General features: G+C 42.7%; 1 protein-coding gene across 2 annotated transcripts in view; it reads left to right on the plus strand.

Annotated features, from left to right (window-relative positions):
- The window catches only part of LOC115127748 (membrane-associated phosphatidylinositol transfer protein 2-like), a 90,697-nt gene that overhangs the window by 31,809 nt on the left and 37,131 nt on the right, over positions 1–21,757 (plus strand). For both annotated transcript variants that reach the window (XM_029657369.2, XM_029657390.2), the window contains exon 2: positions 781–961. In XM_029657369.2, coding sequence (XP_029513229.2) covers positions 884–961 — 78 coding nt within the window. In that variant the 5' untranslated portion in view covers positions 781–883. The remainder of the gene's footprint in view (positions 1–780; positions 962–21,757) is intronic.

Here is a 21,757-nt window from a genome sequence, read left to right on the forward strand (position 1 = left end):
TCTGTTGGGCTGGAGTGATTATGCCCCCCTCCCTCTCTCTCTCTCCCTCCCTCCCACACATGCTCTACCCCTCGAGCAGCCTTCCAACCCCTCTCTCCCATCTCTACTTTCCTCACTCAACCCCCCCTCTCTTTCTCACTCTACCCTTTTCCCCTCTCTCTCTCCCTCCCTCCATTCTCTCTCTCCTCTGCTATTAGACAGAGTTGTGTAACGAAGTGCGGTGCTGTGTGTTTAATCTGCCTTACACTAAGCCACCTCAGTCATGTGACTCCCTTAACTCGTTCCTGTCTGTCTGTGTGTGTTGCCATGCTGCCTTGTCTCTTGGGAGGCTTGGGCAGACCTCTACTGAAGGAAACGTTGTTTATATTTTGTTTTGTCATTACTTGGACACTGATTGGATGCTGATACTTGATGCCTGAGCCTTGCCGATTGTGGAATTGCATTGTTAGCAGACTGCTGTTACTGCACCTCTACAGTGAATAGGGACATTGACATTTGATTAGTAGGTAAATGTTATGATATATCTGATTCAGGGCTGAATGGTGACTGAGGACATATACACACACAAGATGTGGAGAGGAAGTGTTGTCTTGATTGGATTAAGGATTTATATGTGATTATGTTATTCAGTGTCAAGTATTCTCTTCTTACCCTTGCGTGTGTGTGTGTCATCACACAGACATCTGAGACTACTGATAGTTCTCACCACATAGACTTGACCAAATCAAATACTACAAGGTTTCCTCTCACCCAGTGTAACTCTTTTCCCTCCTCCTACAGGTCTGAACCATGATGCTTTCCATCGTGGCTGTTTGATGCTGCTGCTGCCTGGGTAGAGACGACTCTCTGCCCCCCCCCCCCCCCCCTGTTACCACCAGCCACCATGTTGATCAAGGAGTACCGGATCCCCATGCCCATGAGCGTGGAGGAGTACCGCATCGCCCAGCTCTACATGATCCAGGTGGGTGGTTACTGGCTAGCATAGAAAATAAAGCACACAGAATACATATACAGTTGAAGTCGGAAGTTTACATACACAATTCCTGACATTAAATCCTACTAAAAATTATCTTTCTTTAGGTTTGTTAGGATCACCACTTTATTTTAAGAATGTGAAATGTCAGAATAATAGAGAGAATGATTTATTTCAGCTTTTATTTCTTTCATCACATTCCCAGTGGGTCAGAAGTTTACATACACTCAATCAGTATTTGGTAGCATTGCCTTTAAATTGTTTAACTTGGGTCAAATGTTTCGTGTAGCCTTCCACAAGCTTCCCACAATAAGTTGGGTGAATTTTTGCCCATTCCTCCTGACAGAGCTGGTGTAACTGAGTCAGGTTTGTAGGCCTCCTTGCTCGCACACGCTTTTTCAGTTCTGCCCACAAATTTTCTATGGGATTGAGGTCGGGGCGTTGTGATGGCCACTCCAATACCTTGACGTTGTTGTCCTTAAGCGATTTTGCCACAACTTTGGAAATATGTTTAGGGTCATTGTTCATTTGGAAGACCCATTTGCGACCAAGCTTTAACTTCCTGACTGATGCTTCAATATATCCACATAAGTTTACTACCTCATGTGGCCATCTATTTTGTGAACTGCACCAGTCCCTCCTGCAGCAAAGCACCTCCACAACATGAGGTTGCCACCCCCATGCTTCCCTTTTTTTTCATGAGGTCTTGGCTGATTTCATTTGATTTTCCCATGATGTCAAGCAAAGAGGCATTGAGTTTGAAGGTAGGCCTTGAAATACATCCACAAGTACACCTCCAATTGACTCAAATTATGTCAATTAGCCTATCAGAAGCATCTAAAGCCATCACATAATTTTCTGGAATTTTCCAAGCTGTTTAAAGGCACAGTCAACTTAGTGTATGTATACGTCTGACCCACTGGAATTGTGATACAGTGAAATAATCTGTCTGTAAACAATTGTTGGAAAGATTACTTGTGTCATGCACAAAGTAGATGTGCAATCCGACTTTATCAAAAAATGTGTGGAGTGGTTGAAAAACAAGTTTTAATGACTCCAACCTAAGTGTATGTAAACTTCCGACTTCAACTGTATCATGTAGCATAGTATTGCATGGCTAACATGCATCAATCAGGATACAATACCTAGCATAGCATGGCTAACATACTGCATGCAGAATACAACATGTTCACGAAGCATTTACGGAATATACCATCATCCTAAAACAGTGGTCTAGGTCAGAGAGTCATCAGATTGTTGCTGTGACCCAGAAGCCCTACTGACCCTAGATCAGGTGTTAGGTGGTGATGTGAGCTGTGTGTGTTCTTGCTTGTGCATGTGTGTGTGTGTGTGTGTGTGTGTGTGTGTAACATGGTGTCTGGTTGTGTTCATGGTTCAGGTCACCAATTTAATGGGCGCTTTCTAAGGCCAGCTGGCTCTCCATATGCTTGTCTCCAATGTTTTGCACACAGTCTCTGTTCTGTTCAAAATATTAGTTGGTTTTGTGGATACGAACCCACGGTACAGTAGCTACTTTTGAAGAGCAGATCTTTCCTAGGACAGTCGCAGCCAACCAGTGATGTGACTTCAGGACATTATCCTAGAGGATTATGGGTGATTAGGTCACCTGGTGACCCCTGAAGGAATACGGTCTGCTAGACCAACACTTGATGGAGCTCCATGTGCTGCCTGTTTTAATGTTAATGTAAACGTTGTAAACCTTACCCACAAACACATCTCTCCTCTGGGGCAGTGTCACAGCTGAGCGGTTGGTAGCCATGGTAACCAGTGACATCAGCAGCAGCGTGGCTGCCGTCATTTGTTTGCAATGAGAATAAAAGACAGAGAGAGGGAAGGTGATTGGGGGAAGCAGATAGAGAAAAGGGAAAGAGGGAGACTTACAGAGGAACGGGCGGAGACTGATGGAAAGAGTCAAAAAGAGAGAGAGAGGCAGAGACTGATGGAAAGAGTCGAAAAGAGAAAGAGAGAGGCAGAGATTGATGGAAAGAGTCAAAAAGAGAAAGAGAGAGGCAGAGATGGAGGGAAATGGAGAAAGAAAAGTCCAAATGATCCAGCCAGTGTTTCCATGACAATGTTACACTGCTGATTTTGCAGTGGTGGAAAAGGTACCCGATTTGTCATACTTATAGAAAATGACTTAAGTGAAAGTCATCCAATAAAATCCTACTTGAGAAAAAGTTTTTTTTTAATGGTTTTAAATACACTTAAGTACCAAAGGTAAATGTAATTACTCAAATATACTTAAGTATCAAAAGTAAAAGTTTAAATAATTTCAAATTCCTTATATTAAGAAAACCAGACGGCACCGTTTTCTTGTTTTTAAAAATGTATTTACAGATAGCCAGGGGATGCTACAACACTCAGACATAATTTAGAAACTAAGCATGTCTTTAGTGAGTCTGCCAGTTCAGAGGCAGTAGGGATGACCAGAGATGTTCTCTTGATAAATGTGTGAATTAAAATATGTTTCTGTCCTGCTAAGCATTCAAAATGTAACAAGTACTTTTGGGTGTCGGGGAAAATGTATGGAGTAAAAAGTACATACTTTTCTTTAGGAATGTAGTAAAGTAAAAAATACCCCAAAAAACTAGTAGTAGTACTTTCAAGTATTTTTACTTAACCAAATCACACTGGTGTAAAGTACTTATCTCCTCGATTGGTGTGGTGTTGTGTGTGTGTGTGTGTGTATATATATGTGTGTGTGTGCCAAATTAGAGACTAAACACAGGGAGAAACAAGGACAACAGACAGTAGGATTATGTTGGTCCTATTCAGTATGTCCATGTGAAAGACTGGAGAGCTGCAATGTGGACTGTGCTTCATAAGCTGTATATAATTGGTACTTATTGATACATTACTGTCCCTTATTGGTCACATACTAGGCCGACACACACCTGGTTTCCTTTGGCTGAAGTAATAATTTGTATGGCTGGAAGAGACTGACTCTGCAGTGTAGACCTTGAAGACCTGTTTCATGCTAACTTTGTGTGTGTGTGTGTGTCTTTTTTGCTAACCTTGCGGTATCATATAAAATATTCAGCGGTAACTGGGGCCCAGCAGAAATCAGACCTCAGCAAAGCCAAGACATTACTATTCCTGTGGTACTCTCGGTCTCTGCTGCCCTCTCAGCTTCACTCATTTGTCTCCATATTTCTCTCTTTCTATCTTTCCCGGGCTCCCTGTCCCTCCATGCATGTCTTCAGGCTCAGATACTGTAACCAAGGAACTCTCTTTTGGCTCCTGGGATATTTTTTTTCTTTTTCTTTTTTTTTCTTAAAAAAAAACTACTTCTTATCTATTTGTCCTTGGTGCCTGGGCTTTACTGTTTCTCTCAGCACAAAACTTTCAATCTTCAGGCAGATTCCTGGAAACACTCTTTTCCCACTTTTCTGTCCATGACATTGTATTTCTCACGTTCAACACTTCTCTGTCCTTCACTCTTGCCAGCACCATGTCATAGACGGAAGTACTTTGTGCATCTCAGTAGTTTAAAGTGGCTTCCTCTCCTCGGCTCCTTTTCTCCCTCTGCACTGCTGTCAATGTCAAACCACTGGACAAGTGAAAGCAGACTCCTAGTAGGCTTCCTAACATGTAGCTTTCCCCCACCTATGTCACGTTTTCAAAGGCGAGATGAGGAAAGGAACAGACCTGGGTTCAAATACATGCATATTTAATGAATTGTTATTTAAATACAAATGTTCTGTTCATTTGAGTATTTTTTTTAAACATTTACATTTTTAGTCATTTAGAAGACTGGGCACACCACGTCATTTCAACGTGGACATTTTGTTCATATTTGGTTGAGATGCTGATCAATGAGATTTCAACCTTTATTCACCCACTCAAAAAGACAGAAGCTTGTTGAAATCCTAATGGGTTACCACGATGCTTTCAACCATCTAAATATACAACCAAATTCCAATGGGACTACAATGTCAAATATTTATGCAACAACTTAATGTGTTATCACTGTGCTGCATCTCATAGCACAACCAAATGAACCGGATTGCAGTTGAAAGTACATTCATTCAAAGTACAGTGCAAGGATCAATGCTGAAGATCTCCGCAGACCTGCGATCTGTGCATGCTATTTTGAACATGCACACGTTCTATGATTACATAAAAATACATTTGTAGTTACATCAGGCTAACATCAAAATGTGGCCATCGATGTATTTGCCAAGGCAGCAGCTACTCTTGCTGGGTTCCAAACACATTAAGGCACTTGGATCACACATAAAACAAAAGATAAAACAGTGTATCGTGTAATATCGTTACACCACTACATATCTACAATACAAAATGAGTGATACCACTATACAACAATATTACAATGTACGTGTATGTAGATTGGGTGTGCTAGCGACAGTCTGCGTGTGTGTGTGTGTGTGTGTGTGTGTGTGTGTGTGTGTGTGTGTGTCTCTTCACAGTTCCCGCTGTTCCATAAGGTGTCTTGTTATCTGATTCTACTGCTTGCATCAGTTACCTGATGTGGGATAGAGTTCCATGTAGCCATGGCTCTATGTAGTACCTTGTGCCTCCCATAGTCTGGTTTGGACTTGGGGATTGTGAAGAGACCTCTGGTGGCATGTCTTGTGGGGTATGCATGGGGTGTCTGAGCTGTGTGCTACTAGTTTAAACAGACAGCTCGGTGCATTCAGCATGTCAACACTTCTTATAAAAACAAGTAGTGATGAAGTCAATCTCTCCTCCACTTTGAGCCATGAGAGATTGACATGCATGTCATTAATGTTAGCTCTCCGTTTACATTTAAGAGCCAGCTGTGCTGCCCTTTTCTGAGCCAATTGTACTTTTCTCTTTGTAGCACCTGACCACTCGACTGAACAGTAGTCCAGGTTTGACAAAACTAGGGCCTGTAGGACCAGACTTGTTGATAGTGCTGTTGAGAAGGCAGAGCAACGTTTTATTATGGACAGTCTTCTCCCCATCTTAGCTACTGTTGTATCGACATGTTTTGACCATGACAGTTTACAATCTAGGGTAACTCTAAACGGTTTACTAAGGGTTGGTAACAGGCTGATTGGTCAGCTATTTGAGCCAGTAAAGGGGGCTTTACTATTCTTTAGGTAGCGGAATGACTTTTGCTTCCCTCCAGGCTTGAGGGCACACACTTTCTAGTAGGCTTAAATTGAAGATATGGCAAATAGGAGTGGCAATATCGTCCGCTATTATTCTCAGTAATTTTCCAGCCAAGTTGTCAGACCCTGGTGGCTTGTCATTGTTGATCGACAACAATAATTATTTCACCTCTTCCACACTCACTTTACAGAATTAGAAATTACAATGCTTGTCTTTCATTATTTGATAAGTTATACTTGGATGTGCAGTGTCAGCGTTTGTTGCTGGCATGTCATGCCTAAGTTCTTGCTAATTAAAAAAATCATTAGAGTAATTGGCAATATCAGTGGGTTTTGTGATCATTGAGCCATCTGAGTCAGTGAATGGTGGTGCTGAGTTTGCCTTTTTGCACATAATGTAATTTAAGGTGCTCTAGAGCTTTTTTATTGCAATTCTTCATATAATTTATCTTTGTTTCATAGTATAGTTTGTTCTTTTTATTCAGTTTAGTCACATGATTTTTCAATTTGCAGTACATTTGCCAATTGGCTGTTCAGCTAGACTTATTTGTTATTCATTTCATGAACCTTGTTTCTTAAGCTACATATTTTACTGTGGGCTATTTTTTAGCACTTTTCTGGGATGCTTGCTTGATTTCATTGATTTACTGGGAAGCTTAGCAGAAGTAGACATGCTCATGTTATTTATGTTAGTGCAGGGTGAGCTGCACACAGTGGACTCCCTGCTTGGGCACACCAGCTCAGTGCTAACAGCCTAACGCTGGTCCGTAGGCACGTGATTACTGCATACAATAGCGGTAGGACCAGCAGAGGCATTCAGGGTAGTTAGAGGGACATAAATTAGGTTACTTACATTGTGTCTACCAACACCCCTGGTATAATGTACATTTGCCTAAGCATTATGACAACTGCGTCACAATGGTAGGGATTAGCTGAGCTGGGCTTGGGTCATTGATAAGTCATTGTCATAACGTAGCCTTATAATGCTGTGAAATGATCCAGGAACCGGAATGATTTGGGTGGAACCCATCCTCCTTATAAAACGTGTTTTGTTTCCAAAAGGTGTCGGAATTGTCAACAAAAGTTACACCCATTGAACTGCAATAATCACTTAGCAAGTTGTGAAGAGAGAGAGTCCTGCTAAAGCGCTCAATGCCACGATTCAGAGAGGGCACAGGGCCAGATATGATGGGTCTTTTATTAGTGTCTCGCAGGGAATCAATCAATCAGCTCTTTAAAATCCAGTTTCAACTGTTCACGAGCTGCCTTCATAATGTCATTAAAACCCACATGGACTACGATAGAATCGATTTCCATGTCCTGACGTAGTACATTCGGGAGCAACTTAGTAATGTCATTTGCTCAAGCCCCGGGATAGGACATTGTTTTTGCACTAGGAACAGTCACATGTCTTAATATGGAGCTGCCCAAAATCACGGCTGGTGAGAAATGTTACTAATTTTAAGTTCAATAAATAGTGTTATATTTGTTTGTAAGAGCCTTAACTTAGGCTATTTATTGTATTACAAAAGTATTATTGAATTGTGTTTGGTTGAAGACGCAACCAAATAACATTTTAAAGGATGTCTAATTCTTGAATAGTTTCATCTGACTCACTGGCTTAATCCTATTCTTTTAACTTTTATATTTGGTTTAGTTGGAGACGTGAAACCAACATAGAATTTGTAACTTGTTGACATGTTAGTAAGCTATTTACTGTATTGCTAAAGTGATATTGTGTTTGGTTGTCAATGCAACCAAATATTAACATGTAAAGTGCTTTTAAAGATTGATTTGATTAGATTTTGGATTGAGATGGAGACGTGAATCCAAAATATCAATGATTAATTTGTAGACAAACTGGAATTATTGCCAGAGGAACTATCCAAGCAGGTTCCATGTTATCCAGAATCATTGGGACGTCCCAACTTTGACGTTCCCCATTGAAGTTGAAATTGAAAATGGTTAAGGTTGAAACATCACATCACAGTTTTAAAATATATGGCAAATAGAAATAGATGGTCTTCAGAGATAGATGGGAGGTGTTGAAGGTAGCTGAAGGATGGGACTAAAAACAAATAAAAGAGAACTATTGTAAAATATACTGTTTGTAAAATGTATATTGTATGTATAAGCTCGAAGTGGAAGCTTAAGTGTTGGTTTCAATTAGGGGAGGGATGGTAGGGTTAGCGGAAAATAATAACGGGGGGAGAAATGGCTTACGGTTGGGATTAAGGTTAGGGTAGGGGTTTGGGTTTAGGGTAGGGACAAGGGTCCATAATAGCACTAACCATCCAAGTAGAAGATACATCTCCTTCAAAGGTTGATATTTGGTTGTGCTGACAACCAAACACAATTTCCAGTTTGTCTACAAATGAATAATTCATATGTTGGATTCATGTCTCCAACAAATGAATAATTCATATGTTGGATTCATGTCTCCATCTCAACCAAAAATCGGTGTTAAAGAATAGGACTAAATCTAATCTAATCAAACTTTTAAAGGTGCACTGTGCAGAAATCGCTCTGCCGTTTCCTGGGTGCTAAAATTCTAATAGTTTGCCTAATTTAGTCTAGAGAATTAGTGTACCATCTAAACCGCTGGGAAATATATTTTTCTTAACCAAAAATATTGTATTTTCAGCTGTTGTGCAAAACTGAAAGTAAAAGATGCAAAAACGAAATTTAAGAACAGGAAGAAATAATGCACATGGAACAGCTCTACCACTTCTCTCTACTTGCTTTCAATGAGAATTACATATCTATAACTCACATTTCTATGTGAATTTGGTCATGTTGGCCAAAAAGTTACATATTGCAGCTTTAAATGCACTTTAAATAAAGAATGATTTGATTTAGTACTATTCTTAACTTAGATTTTTGGTTGAGATGAAGACGTGAATGGGAGACTTAAAGAACTGTAACTGTAGATAGATCAACTCTCCAGTAGGAGGTGCTGCACAGCCTATAGTTTTTTCTAATAGTGGATATAACGCTGAAGATCTGACGTTGTTTCTATGGTACAAATTCAACATAGAGAAACCTTGTTGAAAATGGGTTACAATGATGACATTATCCTGTGGTTGAAATTTCACCCTCAAAACAATATTTTAAAAAGTCCAATCTAATGTATTTTTCAGGTAGATTCCACGTCACAATACAATGGCAAATTATGTTGAAACCACATTGATTCAACCAGTTTGTTCCCAGTGGGTCTCATCCAGAGCAATTTACATTTAGTGCAAATAATGTGGACAAATCAGCAACTTTGATTTGAAGTATTTGAAAGTATTTCCAAATAACTTCCTATAAAAAGCCAAAACTATTTTCAAAAAATACTTATTTCCAAATACATTATTTCAGATAACCATAGCAACAAGCTAGCCTCGCATGTCACCTCTCTCGAGCTTACATGAATGGTTCGCTATCCGTGCAGCGAACCAGTCATGTAAGCTTGACAGATCAGGGTGAAATGCGAGGCTAGGACCAGACATGGGTATTTAAATATTTGTATTTGAAAATACACTTGTCTGTGTATTTCAGTATTTTCCAATACATGCCAAGACTTTCCAAGTCTATTTCCAAATACATTCCAATATTCAACTAGTTGTATTTGTTATTTTAAGTGTTTTTTTATTTGGCATTTTTTAATGATTTATACAGATTATAGTGGCTTCCTTTCCTCTTTACCATAGCCACTGCCCTAGCCTGAAAGTGGGGTTGTTTGGTACGCATACAGTCCACACTCAAGGTTTCCAAACGGCCAAACATTCAATGACATCCAGGGATATGGTGCAACCAAAAGGTTTATTCTTCTTATATCTACAAAAATGTTTATTCTCCAATCACCTTAAAGCACAGATTACTTGACATGGAAAATACATAATATGACCTGTTTGTATGTCTGTATGTCTGCTCCCGCGTCTAGCTAGCTAGGACTCCTCCCCCCGAAGGCCCAACTTCCTGCCTTTATCCTAACACACTTACCACAGTACAATGAATGGGCAAAAACTAAGTTACACTAACAACAAATAAATACATCTCAATCAGGTAAATATAAATCATAAATATGATTTTAAATAATCATATACATTAATATTTAATATATTTACACAAACGTACATGGAGCTCTGTATGTTCTGTCTTTTATACAAATATGTCCAAATCGGCTCTATCATACCGGCCCCTAATTGTTAACTGCACTGAATGCACAACAATTACTTGATATTCAAACATAGAGCCAATACACAAAACATTCTATACCAGAGCACTATTACAGTTTATAGCTATATACAAGGTCCCATATAGGAAAAGAGTCCATAGATCTCAGTCTGAGTTGAAGTGTTCAGCAAGTGTTCAACTTCCAAAAAATGTCAAAAGTTTGGCGTCAAAGAATGTAAGAGTGCGACATCGAAGAATCAGAGGTGCATGTGATTCAAAGATGGAGAAGTGTGTGTGTGTGTGTGTGTGTGTGACTCAGCCACCTCAAGGAGCAGACAGAGTTTATTGATAGGTCTCTGTAAGATATTGGTCTTGGTCTTAACCATGACTCTCCGGACAAGACCATTGGCCCCTGACAAAGCCTCCACCACACGCCCCATTAGCCAAGAGTTCCTTAGGGCGGTGTCATCGACAATGACCACAAGGTCACCAGGACTGAAGTTTATCTTAGTTTTGGTTCCACTTGTTCCGCACCTGCATAAGTGGAAGATTCTCCCTGATGCATCTCTTCCAGAAGAGGTCAGTGATATTGTGTACTTGCTTCCATCTCCGTCGTGATTATAGGTCGCATCTCTGGAATAGTCCTGGTGGCAGGACTGGCTTTGCTTTCAGATGAAGCAGATGGTTCGGAGTCAGGGGTTTTAGATCATTAGGGTCATTTGTTACAGTTGTGATTGGTCTGTCGTTCATAATCGCCTCAACTTCACACAAGGCTGTCTGCAAAGCCTTATCATCCAGTACTTGCTCTTTTAAGGACTGAATAGAGGATCTTTTTCACCAGTCAAATCAACCTCTCCCATACCCCCCATGGTGGGCTCCAGAGGGAGGGTTGAATGACCATGTCACTCCTTCCTTCAGTAATTCATTTTGAATCTTGTTGTGATCCAGCTCTTTCAGAGCTTCTCCTAGCTCTCTGTGTGTTCCAACAAAGTTGGTGCCATTGTCTGTTCTGATACTTGTTACTGGGCCCCTTCGACAGATGAACCTGCACATGGCATTGATGCAGGAATCAGTATCCAGATAACTAGCAACTTCTAGATGGAGAGCTCGACTCACAAGGCAAGTAAAGATCACATCATACTGCTTCATATGAACGTGGCCTCGCTTCACCTCTATGGGGCCGAAGTAATCTATGTCCACATGGGTGAAAGGCGGCAAATCAGGTGACATCTTCTGTTCTCCAGCTCTAGCTTGCATCCGCCTGCAGAAGACACAGCCCGTAAGGATCTTCCTTGTTAAGGAGTTGGCACAGGGTATCCAATGTGGATGGCGAAGTCTAGAAAGCATGTGACCTCTCCCAGAGTGGCCAACCTGCTCATGGATGTGGAGTAAGATCAGTCTGGAGATGTAGGAGTCTTTGGGCAGGATCATAGGATTCTTTAGTTCCGTAGGCATAGCAGCTCTGCTTAATCTTCCTCCCACTCTCAGAATGCCATTGTCAACAATTGGATCAAGCTTACAGATTGAGCCGCTTCTCTTGGCACATTTGTTTTACTTTCACAACTAGTGCAATTTCTTGTTTAAAGTGCTGTCATTGCTCAAATGGAATGATGACCTTTTCTGCTTCATCTAGGTCATACACAGACAGACTTTCTTTTCCAAACGTCAGTTTGAACTTGTCAAGTTGTTCCTTCAGTGAGTTTTTTAGACTCTGATCTGATCCTGGATCAGTTTGTGTGAGAACTTTCCTTTTCTGGCTTAACTGTAGAAGCAGTCTCTTCAGTTTCAGCATCCAGGCAACTGCTTGTGGAATAGTACTCAATCAGTTTGCTGGTCGGACTCTTTGCTTCCACACTTGTGTTGTTTACGATGAGGTCGTTTCTCACCTCTGGATCATCCGGAGGGATGGAGCCAAGCTCCTCTGGGACTTTTGGCCACTGTGTTTCTGCTTTCTCCGGGAACTCTGGTCCTTTGTGCCATCTCTTTGAGTTCAGGAAAGGTTCAACATGTAACCCTTTTGAGGCATCATAGGCTGGGTTGTGTTTGGAATTCAAATACCTCCACTGTTTTGCTTTCAATAGGTCACGGATCATAGCAACCCTATTAGCCATACGAAGGTATGGAATCTCTTGGTATCGTTGCGGATGTATTTTAGCACAGACTGGATGTCTGTCCAGAAGGTTGACTCCTCAAGTTCAATCTGGAGCTTCAACCTTAACATCCTGTCCACTCGCACTGTCAATATTGCTGCGGCAAGTTCCAGTCTGGGGATAGTCACCTGCTTGAGTGGAGTCAACCTTGATTCCCCCAGTATGAATGCGATGTGGACCTTTTCCATACCGTTTGTGAACCTAAGGTAGCTTACCGTGCCATAACCTTGTTCACTTGCGTCACCGAAGTGATGCAGCTGTGCGGTCTTGACTTGACCAAAGTTCTCAAGCATCATACACCTGTCAATCTGGACAGCTGGTCCAGCTCTGAGAGCCATCTCTTCCATGAAATAGTGTTCTTCTGGGATGACTTCGTCCCAGCCACACTTTAGTTTGCAGAGCGCTTGGAGAATTTGCTTTGCCTTCAATATGAATGGGGCAAGGAAACCTAATGGATAATAAACAGAGCTGACAGTTGAGAGAATACCTCTTCTTGTAAGGGGGCTGTTCTTGACTGACTCGGAAGGTAAACGCATCACTTTCAATGTTCCGTCGGATTCCAAGTGCTCTTTCAAAAGGCAGCTTTTCTCTGTCCAGGTCCAGTTCTTTTATCTGCCTGGCTTTTTGTTCATCAGGGATAGAATCCAGCACAGTGCGGCTGTTGCGGTCCCACTTGGTCAATTTGAATCCACCCTGATGGCACATATCCCTGACGTTATTTGTGAGAGCTATGGCTTGTTCTTCTGTGGACACTGACTTGAGGCCGTCATCAACATAGAAGTTGGACTTGACTGTTTGAATCACCTCTTCATCGTCCCTCTCACAGTTGTCTTTCGCAGTGCAAAGTTTGCACAACTTGGAGAGGATATAGCACCGAAAAGATGTACCGTCATTCTGTACTCCTCCAATCTTTTGTTAGTATCACCATCCGGCCACCATAGGAATCGCAGAAAGTCTAAGCCATCTTCATGGACACTTACTTGAAGGAACATTCCTTCGGTGTCTGCCATCATGGCAATGTGCTCTTACTGAAATCTTAGCAAGACTCCTATAAGCGTCTTTGCCAGGCCAGGGCCTTGAAGGAGTTCACTGTTGAGAGATGTGCTTTTATAGGATGGTGAACAGTCAAACACCACTCATATTGTTCCTTTGTGCTTACGGTGAACGCCATGGTGTGGTATGTACCATACCTTGCCTTTCACTCTGAGGTACCTTCTCGGCGTAACCTTTTGTTATCACCTCTTCCATGAAGCCTTTGTACTCTGCAGCGTAACCTTCGTCCTTCTTGAACTTCCTGACAATATTTAGAGCCTGCTGCTCTGCCATGTCATAATTGTTTGGCAGGACTACATTGATAAAGGGCAACGGTAAGTAGTAGTGACTGTCTTTGAGGGTTATGGAGCTTCATCTCACATCTCACTTTTCTCTTCAAACTCTCTCTCAGGGAAGTCATGGTTGTACTGATTTACAAAAAGAACCCCCAGGTCAGCCATTGAGATACGATTGGCCATCACCGTAGGACACCCAGATTCTTCTGCTATGGTACAATTGTTAAGAGGACCGTTCATCACCCACCCAAAGAGGATTTTCACTGCGTTTCACTGCCTTGCCTTGGCTATTTATGATTTGCCAGGGTTCCAATGCCTTTGGAGCATTTACGCCAATCAGGAGTTTGACGTCAGCATCAATCTCCTTCAACTGAACCTCTTTCAGGTATGGCCACCTTTTTGAGATATTTCTGAGTGGGAATGTTCTCTCGTCACTGGGATCTTATTCTGGGTGTAGACCTTAGGTAATGCAAGAAATGTGTCACCTTCCACGTTGCCAAACTCGAATCCAGATATCTCAAAGCTCTTGGTAGGACTCTCCTGCCCCATTGTGCGTAGCAGAGTTTCAGTCTCGCTGCCTCATGAGTCTCTCCGTACAAAATGTTGCTGAGCTACCAGAATCGAGAAACGCATAGGTTAACACAGACTTGCTTCCATTTGCCATCTTTACTTGAACTGGCACAATTGCAAGTGCACAATCTGTACCGGCCCCGGTATCTTCACCAGCTTCCAGTGAAACAAGAGCACTGCTGACAGTCTCCTCCCGCTTTACTGCTACACCCTAATATCTGCCTTTTGGGATCTAAATCTCTCTTCCTTCAATGTGCAGGATTCTGGGGTGCTTTCTTTGACAGCTCTGACAGGTTTTACATTCTTTGCTTAAGTGTCCTCTCATCAAGCAGCCAAAACAAAGGCCTTTTGATCTCAGAAACTCAACCTTGGATTCGTGTGCCTTCACCTGTTGGCAGTCAACCAATAAATGCTCACCAGCACAAAATACACATGAGATACTGGGAGCATCAGAAGGGTAGGTGCCTGGTCTCTTTACTTTGTATGTTTGTTCTTTTAGAGGTTTTTCAGAGTCACAATCTGCCACTACAGCTACTGCAGTGGCAAAGCTGCTTCCCCTCTTGGACTTGAACTGCTGTTTAACGTCAGCTGCCGTTTTTTAAAATTTTATTTTTACTTTTTGTTGGACAGGGGATCTTGAAGGTCTCCATACAGTGGATTCTGCAATATTTTGGCCTGTTTTTCCTTGAACGTCACCAGGTCACTGACCTGGGCCCTCAGGTGGCTTCTCTCTAAAATATCACATGCTGTAGTCCTCCATTTTCCCCTTAGTTTGAAGGGAAATTTGACATGATCAACTTTATGTTGGAGGGAAGATTAAGCTCTTCCATGTTCTGTGGATCTTGCATAGCATTACAGCAACCTATAAGAGAGTGCGTAGCCACCCAGTCCCTTTCCATCATCCGGCTTGTTGTTTGTCCAGTTCAAAACTTTTCCCATGTAAGCAATGGTGACTTTGATTTCATTGCCAAAGTGTTCCTTTAACAACATCTTAGCCTCTACATAGCCTCATCTGGCTTCCATGTGCAGATAACTACGGACCAGATCCTTGGGCTGACCAAAGCTGTACTGTTCCAGGTAATAGAGCCTATCATGGTGACTGCTTGCCTTATCTTCTATACCATGCTCAAATGCACGCATGACTGGCCTAAATGTTAGAGGATCACCATCAAACATGGGTATCTCCCTAACAGGGAGTGTGGCCTGTTTGTGCTGTAGTACAAGGTCAGCAATTTCATTCTGCCTTTGCATGACAGTAGAGAAGTTCCTGGTTCTCAAAATAAGAGTTCATTCCATCTTCTTGGCTTAGTAAGTGGGCTGCCACAGCATGGGATTGAGAAGTTGAGTCAACACGCTCCAGGACCTTCAGTCTGGCATTATATGCTGCTATGTCCGTCCCCAGTACCGTTTTTTCCATCCTAACCTTCAGTTGAGCTTTCTCCAGTTCCAATGCATGCTTGTCCTGTAATGATGCTTGGTTGAGCTAGTAGAGCCGCTCGTTTTGCCTCAGCTTTTAGGTGTGCAGAGGACACTGAGGAAGCGGCCTTACAATACTTTGTTTTACTTGATGTTTTTGACACATTGGAAATGCTGTCGTGTGGTTCAATGAGTGTTTGTGGCTCAACTTCAGCTTTTTTCCATATTTCCACCTCTTTCAGGAAATGTTGATAAGTTCTCATTCTTGTTTGATAATAGTTAATGCTCTCGTTTTCCTGTTCCTCTTCTGTGACCAGCTCTAGCACAGATTCATGAGCATTCTTAAAGTAATTGAGAACAGCATGAAATGCTTCAAGACCCTCATTCACAGTTTCAACGTTTCCTCCATCAACAAGGACTTCATTCATTTAGTCTACACACTCAAAGTTTGCCTCTCCGGGCTGCATAGAGTGAATTTAAATGCTCCTCTGCCCTCTCCAGTGGGGTCTTATTTGGGATTTCATCAGCCATCATTCCATTTTAGTTCACTCAATTTACAATGACACAGCTGTTGGTTTGATTGTTAAACGCAATGCCCCTTTAGGTCTCCTTTAATGCTTTAAAACACAGTCATCCATTTCAGCATATTGACCCATTTTGAATTGAACATGTGCAAGTTCGGCATTTTAAACATTTCATCCCATTCTAAGTTTTGTCCCCTTTAAGGAAGTTTAAACACGCAGGATCTTTAGATCCTTTAGTTGCATTCCGTTGATGCATTGCATTTCCATGTGAGGCCAAATATTAGACACATGATTAGGTTACATTGTGCATAGGATCTCAGTGTGTCCCAAACTTAATCTTCTTCATTGTTATCACAGCGCTGTGTTTTGAATTTACGTTCCCAAGTTTATCAAACGTTCCAATTATAAACACATTTTGCACTTCCATAATATGCATGATCAACGATCACATTGAACAGGGCAGCTCATTCATTCGCAGTGGTTACTCACAGCTGGCGAATTCTAGGAGTTCAAGTCCTTCCAAGCGAGCTGTCCTTACGATCCGAATGCAATTACAAATAGAACAATATCCAGCGTGTGTCCGAACCGGAGATTCCCTTCAGATAGTAATCCTTTTGACTTGATTGTAGTGGCTTCCTTTCGTCTTTACCATAGCCACTGCCCAAGCATGAAGCGGGGTTGTTTGGTACGCATACAGTCCACACTCAAGGTTTCCAAACGGCCAAACATTCAATGACATCCAGGGATATGGTGCAACAACAAAATAATTTCTCCAATCAACTTAAAGTACAGATTACTTGACATAGAAAATACATAATATGACCTGTCTGTATGGTCAAAAAACTATACTGCTCCTGCGTCTAGCTAGGACTTCTCCCCCCGAAGGCCCAACTTCCTGCCTTTATCCTAACACACTTACCACAGTACAATGAATGGGCAAGAAGATGGGGGGGTCAAAAACTAAGTTACACAACAAATGAATCAAATCAAATGTATTTATATAGCCCTTCTTACATCAGCTGATATCTCAAATGTGCTGTACAGAAACCCCGCCTAAAACCCCAAACAGCAAGCAATGCAGGTGTAGAAGCACGGTGGCTAGGAAAAACTCCCTAGAAAGGCCAAAACCTAGGAAGAAACCTAGAGAGGAACCAGGTTATGAGGGGTGGCCAGTCCTCTTCTGGCTGTACCGGGTGGAGATTATAACAGAACATGGCCAAGATGTTCAAATGTTCATAAATGACCAGCATGGTCAAATAATAATAATCATAGTAGTTGTCAAGGGTGCAGCAAGTCAGCACCTCAGGAGTAAATGTCAGTTGGCTTGTCATAGCCGATCATTAAGAGTATCTCTACCGCTCCTGCTGTCCCTAGAGAGTTGAAAACAGCAGGTCTGGGACAGGTAGCACGTCCGGTGAACAGGTCAGGGTTCCATAGCCACAGGCAGAACAGTTGAAACTAGAGCAGCAGCACAGCCAGGTGGACTGGGGACAGCAAGGAGTCATCATGCCAGGTAGTCCTGAGGCATGGTCCTAGGGCTCAGGTCCTCCGAGAGAGAGAAAGAGAGAATTAGAGAGAGCATACTTAAATTCACACAGGACACCGGATAAGACAGGAGAAGTACTCCAGATATAACAAACTGACCCTAGCCCCCCGACACATAAACTACTGCAGCATAAATACTGGAGGCTGAGACAGGAGGGGTCAGGAGACACTGTGGCCCCATCCGGTGATACCCCCGGACAGGGCCAAACAGGAAGGATATAACCCCACCCACTTTGCCAAAGCACAGCCCCCACACCACTAGAGGGATATCTTCAACCACCAACTTACCATCCTGAGACAAGGCAGAGTATAGCCCACAAAGATCTCCGCCACGGCACAACCCAAGGGGGTGCGCCAACCCAGACAGGAAGATCACGTCAGTGACTCAACCCACTCAAGTGACACACCCCTCCTAGGGACGGTATGAAAGAGCCCCAGTAAGCCAGTGACTAAGCCCCTGTAAAAGGGTTAGAGGCAGAGAATCCCAGTGGAGAGAGGGGAGCCGGCCAGGCAGAGACAGCAAGGGTGGTTCGTTGCTCCTGAGCCTTTCCATTCACACTCCTGGGCCAGACTACACTCAATCATATGACCCACTGAAGAGATGAGTCTTCAGTAAAGACTTAAAGGTTGAGACCGAGTTTGCGTCTCTGACATGGGTAGGCAGACCGTTCCATAAAAATGGAGCTCTATAGGAGAAAGCCCTGACTCCAGCTGTTTGCTTAGAAATTCTAGGGACAATTAGGAGGCCTGCATCTTGTGACCGTAGCGTACGTGTAGGTATGTATGACAGGACCAAATCGGAAAGAGAGGTAGGAGCAAGCCCATGTAATGCTTTGTAGGTTAGCAGTAAAACCTTGAAATCAGCCCTTGTCTTAACAGGAAGCCAGTGTAGGGAGGCTAGCACTGGAGTAATATGATCACATTTTTTGGTTCTAGGCAGGATTCTAGCAGCCGTATTTAGCACTAACTGAAGTTTATTTAGTGCTTTATCCAGGTAGCCGGAAAGTAGAGCATTGCAGTAGTCTTACCTAGAAGTAACAAAAGCATGGATGAATTTTTCTGCATCATTGGACAGAAAGTTTCTGATTTTTGCAATGTTATGTAGATGGAAAAAAGCTTTCCTTGAAACATTCTTGATATGTTTGTCAAAAGAGAGAATACATCTCAATCAGCTAAATATAAATCATAAAGGTATGTACCTAATATTTCATCATATACATTAATATTTAACATATTTACACAAACGTACATGGAGCTCTGTATGTTCTGTCTTTTTTATACAAATATGTCCAAATCGGCTCGAACACAGATAACAGACAGAACAGGTAGAGGGCAGAACACACACGGATCCCCTACCAAATCACCCCCCCCCCAAAACCAGACTTAAAGCAGACATGATATACAATGAGTAATATAATCCAATAGTTTAAAAAAATACAAAGGTATTATAAGACAAAAAGGTTTTTTTGAAGGCAACTACTTGTATTTTAAAATAAAAAATATTCTTATTTTGAAATCTCTTTGAAAGTAATTGAAATAAATACCCTAAATAGTATTTGAATTTCTAGAGAGGATATCACTTTAGACCATTGAGATGATCCCCACCTAGACACTCTTTACTTCCTTTCTTTCTTTTACTGATGCCTTCTGTTTTGCCCTCGAGGCAACTATCCTCAGGCACGGATATCTCCTCCCCCCCTCTCTCTCTCTCCATATCTCTCCCTCTCCATATCTCTCCCCCTCTCTCTATCCTCTCTCTCTCTCTCTCTCTCTCTCTCTCTCTCTCTCTCTCTCTCTCTCTCTCTCTCTCTCTCTCCTCTCTCTCTCTCTCTCTCTCTTCTCTCTCTCTCTCTCCCTCTCCTCTCTCTCTCCATATCTCTCCCTCTCCATATCTCTCCCCCTCTCTCTATCCTCTCTCTCTCTCTCTCTCTCTCTCTCTCTCTCTCTCTCTCTCTCTTCTCTCTCTCTCTCTCTCTCTCTCTCTCTCTCTCTCTCCTCTCTCTCTCTCTCTCTCTCTCTCTCTCCTCTCCTCTCTCTCTCTATCTCTCTCCTCTCCATATCTCTCCCCCTCTCTCTTCTCTCCCCCTCTCTCTCCATATCTCTCTCTCTCTCCATATCTCTCTCTCTCTCCATATCTCTCTCTCTCTCTCCATATCTCTCTCTCTCTCCATATCTCTCTCTCTCTCTCTCTCTCTCCATATCTCTCTCTCTCTCCATATCTCTCTCTCTCTCTCTCTCCATATCTCTCTCTCTCTCTCTCATATCTCTCTCTCTCTCTCTCTCTCCATCTCTCTCTCTCTCTCTCTCCATCCATATCTCTCTCTCTCTCCATATCTCTCTCTCTCTCTCTCTCTCTCTCCATATCTCCATATCTCTCTCTCTCTCTCCATATCTCTCTCTCTCTCTCTCTCCATATCTCTCTCTCTCTCTCTCTCCATATCTCTCTCTCTCTCTCTCTCCATATCTCTCTCTCTCTCTCTCTCTCCATATCTCTCTCTCTCTCTCTCTCTCCCATATCTCTCTCTCTCTCTCTCTCCATATCTCTCTCTCTCTCTCTCTCCATATCTCTCTCTCTCTCTCTCTCCATATCTCTCTCTCTCTCTCTCTCCATATCTCTCTCTCTCTCTCCATATCTCTCTCCATATCTCTCTCTCCATATCTCTCTCTTTCTCTCCATATCTCTCCCCCTCTTTCTCCCTTTCTGCTGTGGAGGAACACGATTGATGATGAGCAGCTCAACCATGGACTCTGTGCATGCATGTGTGTTTGGGCGGGTGTGTTTGTGTGTGTCAGGGCTGGCGTGATGTGACCTGTCAGCGCTGTAATGAAGTGCTGGTCTGCTGCTCCGGCAGGGTGAGCAGACACAGCCACGTGCCTGTGTGTGTGTGCGTGCGTGCGTGATTCCAGCATTAGATATCTCCCTTGGGGCTGTCTCAAAACTAATGTCACATTTCCTTATTAGAGTCTTTGCACCGAAGCAATGTTTCCAGACCCTGGTCTTCCAATACCCTCAACGGTACACATTTTTGGTGTAGCCCTGGACAAACACACCACATCCAACTCATTGAGGACTTGATGATTAGTTGACAAGTTGAATCAGGTGTGCTTGTCCAGGGTTCCAATAAAATGTGTTATTTTGGGGGTACTTGAGGACCAGGGTTGGGAACCACTGCTGCACAGTACACTGACTGAGTCCCAAACCAGACACTCTCTGAGCTTCCACTCATATTATGGAGAGTTTCCACTCACATTAACCAGCTAATACTCCATTCCCTGTGGTAGAGGCCTTCAGAGGGGTGGGGAGGGTAATGTAAGGCCCTCAGTTCTGCTCCTATATTAGATTACATACTAAATGACTGCAATTTCCGAGCTGTTCCACCGCCTCTTATGACCTTCACTCCTCACCACTCCCTAAAACCCCATCTCACATCTACAGAAGGCGAGAGAGAGAGTGCGCGTCCCAAATGGCATCCTATTCCCTATATAGAGCACTACTTCTGACCAGGGCGCATAGGGCTCCATTTAGGAAGCAGCCTTAGTGAGGCCTGGAGGCTACATTGGAATAATGGGAATTTTGCTGGTGTGATGGGTGACCTAGCTTCTGTTGGATTAACCAGACCCTGTGAGATCAATCTGCTACAGTTGCCCAGCTTGACTGCCGTATTATGCCCTGTTAGGTCTGATGCTTCTTCAGACCTGGATCTGGCCCAAATGGCACCTTATTCCCTATTTAGTGCACTACTTTTGACCAGGGCCCATCGAAAGTAGTGCACTATTGGGAATAGGGTGCCATTTCAGACACACACTTGTGGTCTCAGGGACAGTATCTAAGTCAGAGTGGTGTGTTACTGTGTACCTCCCCACATGAGTAGAATAATACACTGGCTAACTTACAGGGTCTGCCATCAGTCTCCTAGTCTACCAGTGCCAGGGTAGACAGTACACTCTTAGAAAAAAGGGTGCTATCTAA

This window comes from Oncorhynchus nerka, linkage group LG4 (assembly GCF_034236695.1).
Source record: "Oncorhynchus nerka isolate Pitt River linkage group LG4, Oner_Uvic_2.0, whole genome shotgun sequence".
NCBI classification, from domain to species: domain Eukaryota; kingdom Metazoa; phylum Chordata; class Actinopteri; order Salmoniformes; family Salmonidae; genus Oncorhynchus; species Oncorhynchus nerka.